The sequence below is a fragment of the Plectrocnemia conspersa genome, unplaced genomic scaffold (genome assembly GCF_051122295.1).
Source record: "Plectrocnemia conspersa isolate PC_06_02 unplaced genomic scaffold, ASM5112229v1 ptg000001l, whole genome shotgun sequence".
NCBI lineage: Eukaryota > Metazoa > Arthropoda > Insecta > Trichoptera > Polycentropodidae > Plectrocnemia > Plectrocnemia conspersa.
The window spans coordinates 13,027,046-13,035,484 of record NW_028277165.1 but is presented as its reverse complement, the minus strand read 5'-3'; the positions used below and the strand labels follow the sequence as shown (position 1 = coordinate 13,035,484).

Below are 8,439 nucleotides of genomic sequence, written 5' to 3'. Positions count from 1 at the left end.
CAGTATTTACATATTATGCTATTTTGCGTTAATCAAGAAAATAATAAAACACCATATAAAAATAGATTTTCTATCACTTAAGTTTTCCATTTAAAAGACAGTAAACATAAAGACTAACTTAGATTATCATATTTAATTCACGCGTTACTTATTAATTTTTTATTTTGTCGTTATTTTATGAATCAAGTTCTAGTTATTTATTAATTATTTCAGAGTTGATTAAATATTAAAGTATTACTCATGGGACTATTATCATACCTTTTTTAAAGTTAAATTTAACAACAAAGCAATAATCGAACAATACATGAATGTCATTATTAAAGTCATACACACTTGATTATGATGATTCATGAAATATTATTGTTTTAATGATTTGTGCCGAAGATAGCCTAATCTTTACGATATGTTGTTGCGCATGTTGAGCTTATTTAAAGTCAGACATACGACACATCTGTATCAGTTTATTTAAAATATTCGGTCGTTATTTGACTACAAAGTAAAACGTAGATAAAATGCAGCTGTTGTGGTATACAGTTTTCCTTGTGTTTTTCTCTCATTGTAAATGTGAGGAATGGTGGGAAAACTCTCAAATTTACCAAGTTTATGTAAGATCGTTTAAGGATTCTGACGGCAATGGGATAGGCGATATAAATGGTGAGTTTTTTTTAACTTAGGTTGGGTAAAACATTTTTCAGGGCTTCAGTTACAACAAATTTGCGAATATATGCATTTTCGTAAATTAGCCACATGCCTGCTAAGAATTACTTTATTGCCTTTATTATTAATATTATTTAATCTCTATGAAGTTCAACTTTTATCTTGCTAACATTTAGTTTAGAGTTACTTTTTTATTGTCAGTAAAAAATATGATTAATTTATATTTTAACTCAATATTTTATTAATTTATCGTCAATATTCCGATAGTAATCTCAGTGATAAACCCAAGTAAACTCAGGTAACAATTTAATACTACTTTAAAATATCCAAGACCATTACATTTCTTTGTTTGTTTGTTATATGCTATTTAACCCTTTTTATGTTTATAGATAATAATTATTCTAAAAATAGAGTTTGCACAACTAAAATTAAGGACTTCTTAATGTTTATCACTAACTTTTTAAGAAAAATGGTAATCGTTGCAAGGATTTAAATTTGTGTGTAACGGTACTAGTTAATACTAGGTTAAAACATATATCATTAAAATACTTTAATGGGTTGTTGTTGAAATTGAGCCTTTAAATAAAGTTTTTGCACTTAGAGGATATGACAATCTGAATAAAAAACAGCCAAATTTTTTTAAAAAGATAAAATAAACTACATTTTATATGCTTATAAGTTTTACCGTTTTTATTTATGTATTTTGGGAGCAATGCTAAATGACAAAATTTAAAATAAAAATAGGAATAAAGTCCTTGATACTAAATAATTATACAAATACTATATCATTTTTTTTCTAAGTTAGATCAATATTTATAATTTAGAACCTAAAACCAGTTTAGGATAAATGAACTATTTTGTATGTAACCGACAATTACGTTATTTTTACATATTTTTTTATTTATATTTGTATTCAGTTTAATTAAATATATTTATTTCTGGGTGTTCAAGCTAATAATCACTTTTTTATCATTGAAAAATGTAAAAAAAATAATTATCATGGTAAAAAAAGGGGTACAGATCCAATTTTACTACTTAAGAAAAAAAATTGACTGGACGTTTACAAATGGTTTTGTTTTGCAACCATAATATATGTGATGAGCAGTGAAAACCTTTGAGGTAATTCGATACGCAAAAACTATTTTTTTTATAAACGATTTTGTAAATTTGTTATAGAATTTCTTGACTCATTGTAATTGATGTCATAAAGGGTCGGATGTGTCGTATAAATTTCAAGTACATACTTAACTGCGGGATAATCGTTAATTAACCCAATATAATGGGCCGTTTGATGTATGGTTGGTTTAATTTTAAAATAATAAAACGATCGTTAATCATAATGCGAAATGATGACATTAAATTTTGTGTTCGGTCGACCGTACTTAAGGGTTATGGAAATCAACCCTTTAGTGAGTATTATGTTTGCGGAAACGCAAAGCTCGTCGCTGCGAGGTTAATCAACATACGTTAGCGGTTAGATTTTATAAGAGGATATAAAATTTGTGGAATGTGACAATTAAAATCGAATGAAAACGACAAATTACATATCATCTGATAACACACATGGGTAACGCGATTAAGGAGTCTTCCGCCTCAAATTATACTCGAATTGCTTTAGTACGAAAAGCATTATGATTGTAATTATAGGTCGGCGACGTTTGACTGTTCGTTAACATTGCCCGTGGAATATAATTTGTAAGATGATAACGGAATAGCGGTTGGATTTGATGTTGAATTGTGATAAAAAATATGTGACATATCAGATGCAATAAACTTTTATATGGTTATTTATGATGCTTAAATATTTGTTTTCCAAATTTCGATTCGATGACAGAACGTCAGATTAAATTTGTAAATGTTGTTGATTTATTTATTGCAGGAATCAGAAAGGAATTAAATTACTTTTCCAAAATAAAGGCGGATGTTTTGTTGTTATCTTCGATATACGAGTCACCTAGAAACGTATCTTCAATTGGATACGATGTGAGAAATTATTTTGCAATATCTCCTGAATACGGAACCATTGATGACTTTAAAAAATTAATTCAAGAAGCAAAAGCAAAAGGTAAGTAAATACTATTAATTAAATAAAACATTTTTTAAAATTATTTAGACAAATATGAACAGGTAGTGTAAAAAATTAAATGCTCATAGTTTATGAAAAGAACAAGATAAAACACTTATTAAAAAATCTATATTAACATTTATTTCAGTGTTAGGAATATTTTATAGATATTTTAAAATAAATTAAAAGTTGCTGGTTATATTTTTAATACAAAAAATTAAATAAAAAAGATATTCTTACAACTATAGAAATGTAAGAATAAAATATTCTTGTAAATTCTTTATATTTTACTTTTCGTAAAATGTTGCTATAGAAAATAGGTAAGAATAAAATTAAAAAATATATAATTAATCATTAAAACTTATTTTTTATTAATAATCCTATATTTATCATAAAAATAAATTTTTATTTGCAATATATATTTCAAACACTACACTAAGCAATGTATTAAATTTAAATTAAAAATCATTTCGACCATAAATTAGATTTTATAAACTATAATCTAAAGTTTGGTTAAAGTCGGTGTCATAAATTTTCGTTATCGCAGATCCCATAAATTTTGATAAGCAAACATGTACAACATTGTGAAAACTCACAAAACGTCACTTAGACATGACATGACATTAAAAAATCAACGACAAGTACATAAATAGAATTTTATTAAAAAAATAATAGATTTATTACTCATAAAAATATCATCTATTTATATTTATATTAAATTAAAGTAATTTATACTTTTATCAATAAAAGCAAAATAACCATATAATAGTGATTTTTTGATTTAATAAAAATAATATAGATTTCGGGAATACTTAATATATTATGTATAATTATATGTTATATTGATTTTTAGAGAGTAAAATATATCAAAAATGGCTTTTGATTAATATTTTTTCATAAAAATGTACATTTTATTGTGTTGCAAATTAGATATTGTATCTTAATAAAATCTCGATCGTTTTTGTAAAAAATATTTTGTGAATGTGATACTGCATTTTAATCAAACATACACATAGAAATATATATATATTTTTAGGAATTAGCATAATATTAGACTTTGTTCCAAATCACACAACAAACGATTGCGATTGGTTCTTAAAATCTGTCAAAAAGGACCCAAAATACAAAGACTACTACATTTGGCATGATGGAAAAGTTTCTAGCGGTATCCGAGTGCCACCATCTAATTGGGTATAATTAGCATGTCTTAAATTTATATTATTTATTAAAACAATAATTGTATTGTTATTCTTAGAAATCTATCTATGGCAATCCAATGTGGGAGCTCAACGAGGAACGAAACCAATTTTACCTGCATCAATTTTCTACAGAACAACCAGACTTAAATTTCAGAAATCCGGATGTCCTTCAAGAAATTAGTGTAAATATTTATCAAATAATATGATTTACGATTGTGATAATAAAATTTATTTTAAATAATTTGTAGAACGCTTTGAAGTTTTGGTTGGAATTAGGCGTAGCTGGATTTTCCATAGATTCTGTTTCTCATTTAGTAGAAGTTGCAGATACTGTAAATGTATATCCTGACGAGCCAAGCACTGGATATATACAAGATCCAAGTAATTTTTTTTATATATATTTACATTTTTACCTTGACTTGAAAAATCTTACAAACAGCGAAAATTCTTGAATTTTGCTGCTTGTAGAATTAACTAAGCGTTACAGCTCATTTAAAAATATTACAAAATTTAATAAATTTTGAGATTTTTACTAGCCTTTTTTTATATGTATATTTGTTATTCTGCATTTATAATTCTTTCGTTATATATGAAATTATTTGCTATTTTTTTATTATTTTGTACAGTATTATTATATTTTTTTAAGCCAATTATGATTTTTTGGAGCACATTTACACTCGAGATCAGTCAGAGACGTTCGAGATCGTCAACAGCTGGAGAAGCATATTAGACAATTACACAGAAGTGAATAAAGTCCCAACAAGGTCAGAGGTGCAATCTTTTAAAAAAATTCTTTGAGTTCTGTTCGCATTTAATTCATTCGATTTTAGATTGCTCATCGTCGACGTTAACGCCACGATAGAAACGGCAGTAAAATACTACGGAAACAAAACACACGAAGGAGCACATTTTCCATTAAATTACGAATTGACCTTTCTAAATAAAGAGGCAAATGCTGGAGTATTGGAGAAAAGAATAAAGACGTATCTCAATAGCGAGCCGAAAGGACGAGTTGCAAATTGGGTCGTGCGTAGTACCATTGTTTCCGTTTTATTGAATTATACGCATACACTTAGGCAGTTGGATACTATAAATATAAATACACGAGGAGAAAACGTTTATTTATATGCCATATATGTAATAATATAATGTGTTTTTTCAGACTGGTACACACAACTATCTGCGAATAACAGATCGTTATGGGGAGCAGCTATCTCAAGGCATAATTATGGTGCAAATGTTGCTGCCTGGTATTTTGGTTACTTATCAGGTGATTATGATTACATTTATTATTTTTATTATATCAGCGTTCTATTAATTATATTTAAAAATTATATAGGGTGAAGAAATTGGTATGATGAGTCATCCTAATATAAAAACAACCGATCGTGTGAGAACACCATTCCAATGGAGTTTTGATACAAATGCTGGTATGTTTTTTTATTAATATAATCTCTTAGGCACATTATTATATACATAAAAATCGTGCGCAGAATATTTATCGTCTGAATGAATTTGAAAAACTGAAATGTGAGGGAATAGAGATAATACAATTGTGAGACGTTGAACCATGTTTTTTGATTATACTTATGTAGGCGTAAGTAGTGATAAATAAACATTTAATTTGATTAAAGAAAAACTACTTAGTTATTTTAAAGAGAGTTTCAACATACTGTCAAACATCACATAAATTGCGTATTTTTGTTTAATTTAGAAAATATTCCTAAACATATACTTAAATCTTAAGGGTAGAGATAATTGCGAAATATGTATGACAATAAAATATAAGTGATTTAAATAAATAGTGCAAAATAATTATCACTTTGTTATCAGCTGATAAAAATATTACCAAAAAATTCCTAAATTTTATAAAAACTAACGAGTCAAATATTTTGTCATATTAATTGCAAAATCAATTAGCAATTGTCAAATATTAGTCAAATATTTTGTCATATTAATTGCAAAAGCATAAAGCAATTGAAATACAAAAGTATTTCAATAACCGTCGCGTGAACATAATTTTATCAAACCTTGTCAACTTCATCAAACGAGCTCCTAAATTTATTTGCCATATTAACAATATAAAAGTAAATAGCCCTAAAACTTGACATATCAAGTAATAATAATACACAAAGCAATATTTTAAATACTAGAAAATAGTTATGTAACTTTTTAAAAGATATTTAATTTTAAATCATTGTTCAAAATTATTTTGTAGAAGCATGCAGATGGTATTACAAAATACCCTTTATTCATTCGAGCTTATAAATGTTATTACATAGCAATATTAAAATGTAGATTGCCCTGAGGTCTTTGTATATTGAAAATTTATGAATAATAATAATAATATATTCAGTATGATTAAATTTTCTGATGAAAAAAATATATGAAAATAATCTTATAATCTCTTAAAAGCATTTAAGAACACAAAAAATAAGTGGTTTTTATTTATGTTTAAAACTAAAATACACTGTATTACCTTTTTTAAGCCATATATTATTATTAATTTTACATCTATTAAAAAGTGAATGCATTGAAATTTATAGTATGTTTTTAATGTCAGCATAGCGACTTGACAATAATGATAATAATCTTAAGGTAACTATATATATTAATTAATCTCTGTACCTAATCACTCTATTATGCACACTTACGTGCTTACCATTGTATTCTTAGTTCTGTGGTTACCATACAGTTGTTTCGCCACTTTCTTTGTGGTGCTGATCCGCTATATTTTGAATCTTATATCTATAAATATATTTATTAATTATAAATGCATTTATTGTAAATTACTTAAGATTTTAAAATGATTATTAATCGCAAAAAATATTTAACGACGATTTAGAATATTTTTAGTTTACGATTAATATGTAATGGGTTAATAAAATATATATAGAAAGAGAAAGGAAGGAAGCGAATAGCACATATATATTACGTTATTTAAAGTTGATCTTTACTCTCTTAAATGGTTTCGTGATATGGCAGCCTTAAATCCACGAAAAGATTTACAAACTTAACGATGCAAAGAATTCCCAGCACGCAGTTTTAGCGTTAGCACAATATGATAACTATTTAGAGTTTCGCTGGGTTCTAATGGACCCTTAAAGTACAAAATGCGAGGTAATTCGGTACACTATGAATGTAAACTATTCATAGCAGTATGTTAATGGGGCGCGTTACGTGTTTATCACTATATATCGTTTTTGTTGCAAGGATTTTCGACTAATGAGAGCACGTGGGTAACCATACCGGATAATTACATATTTATAAATCTGAAAAAGCAGGAAGAAGCCGACAACAGTGTTTTCAAGGTAAATGGTATAACGTGTGGAAATAAGTAATATAACAAAAATTTAATTTACTTGTTATTTAAGATATACAACCAATTATTAAGTATAAGAAAAACTGTCAAAGACCAAAAAGACGTTGTAGTGGAAACTTTAAATTCGGACGTCTTATTTGTAAAAAGGTACTAACATGATTACTTAAATTTTAACGGTAATCAAATAATATTATATGTTTGTTTATAGGACGTTTGAGAAAGAAAATTATATTGTATTAATAAACACTAACGACACTGGAAAACGAACGGATTTATCTGAATTATATCCACATAATCGTATAAAGGTTGCGTGGACTTCATTAAATTCAAGAAAAACTATAGGGTTAGTTTACTTATAGAATATCATTATTAAATTATTTTGTAATTTATTTTTTACAATTTCAGAGAGGAGATTGATCCAAAAAATATATATTTAGATCCGCATGAGTCTATTTTATTGAGAAACAATGCGATGCTTTCAAACGTTTCAAATATTTTGCTGCTGCTTTTGATAGCTTATAACTTACTTTAAAATGTATATTAAACTTTAATTAACTTAAACGTGTATCTAACTAAATAATAAAATATTATTTTTTAAATTTTATGTTTTTTATATGGAATTTTAATATTGCAATGTTAGATGTTGTGTATTTTTCAGAAAGAAAGCACTATCCGCCGAGTGGACGAGGCTCAGGGGAAAAATATTGAATCGTTTTCCCATTGTGTAGCTGCAGGAGAAATTTTGCAGTTTTGCTAGAAAGTCAAGTAAACAGCGTCTTTATCCTTTGTAAATTGCAGAATTGTAATATGTTCTATTGTTGCTGAGAAAAATCCTTATGTATTTATTTATCGGGATAAAAATATAAGCATCGAAAAAGAGACTATATTGCAATTTTTTTTAATAAATCAAGTATTTGTTTAAATTTATAATATAATGAACTATAGATTTTTTATATAAAAAATAATCTTATTATTGTTTGTAAATTTTTATTATTGTTATTTTAATTTAATCCAAAAATATTGTAAAAGTAAATAATGTAAAATGTAAATTGGCAAAATAGATAATCAAATTATAGACCCAGATTCAAGAAAGTTGCGAAGTTAGGAGTCATAGAATAATTGACGAGTCAGCAAAGTGAAACATGTTCTTCATTAAAAAGCCAAGCATCTTAAAAGGTTTTTTGCAGAAATCATGT

The 8,439-nt window shown here is 26.5% G+C and overlaps 1 protein-coding gene across 2 annotated transcripts; it reads left to right on the top strand.

The window, feature by feature from the left end:
• Positions 1–480: 480 nt before the first annotated feature.
• Positions 481–8,097, top strand: LOC148238898 (maltase A1-like). 2 transcript variants are annotated; one of them, XM_088187185.1, is made up of 14 exons: positions 481–654; positions 2,537–2,722; positions 3,759–3,913; positions 3,978–4,103; positions 4,170–4,302; positions 4,568–4,685; positions 4,752–4,947; positions 5,084–5,191; positions 5,261–5,351; positions 7,135–7,232; positions 7,296–7,390; positions 7,452–7,586; positions 7,649–7,778; positions 7,902–8,096. In XM_088187185.1, the coding sequence occupies exons 1-13, from the start codon at positions 513–515 to the stop codon at positions 7,773–7,775; spliced, it is 1,710 nt and encodes a 569-aa protein (XP_088043311.1). In that variant the 5' UTR covers positions 481–512; the 3' UTR covers positions 7,776–7,778; positions 7,902–8,096. The 2 variants fall into 2 exon arrangements, with proteins under 2 accessions (XP_088043311.1, XP_088043305.1); XM_088187179.1 differs by having other exon boundaries at positions 7,649–8,097.
• Positions 8,098–8,439: the final 342 nt, after the last annotated feature.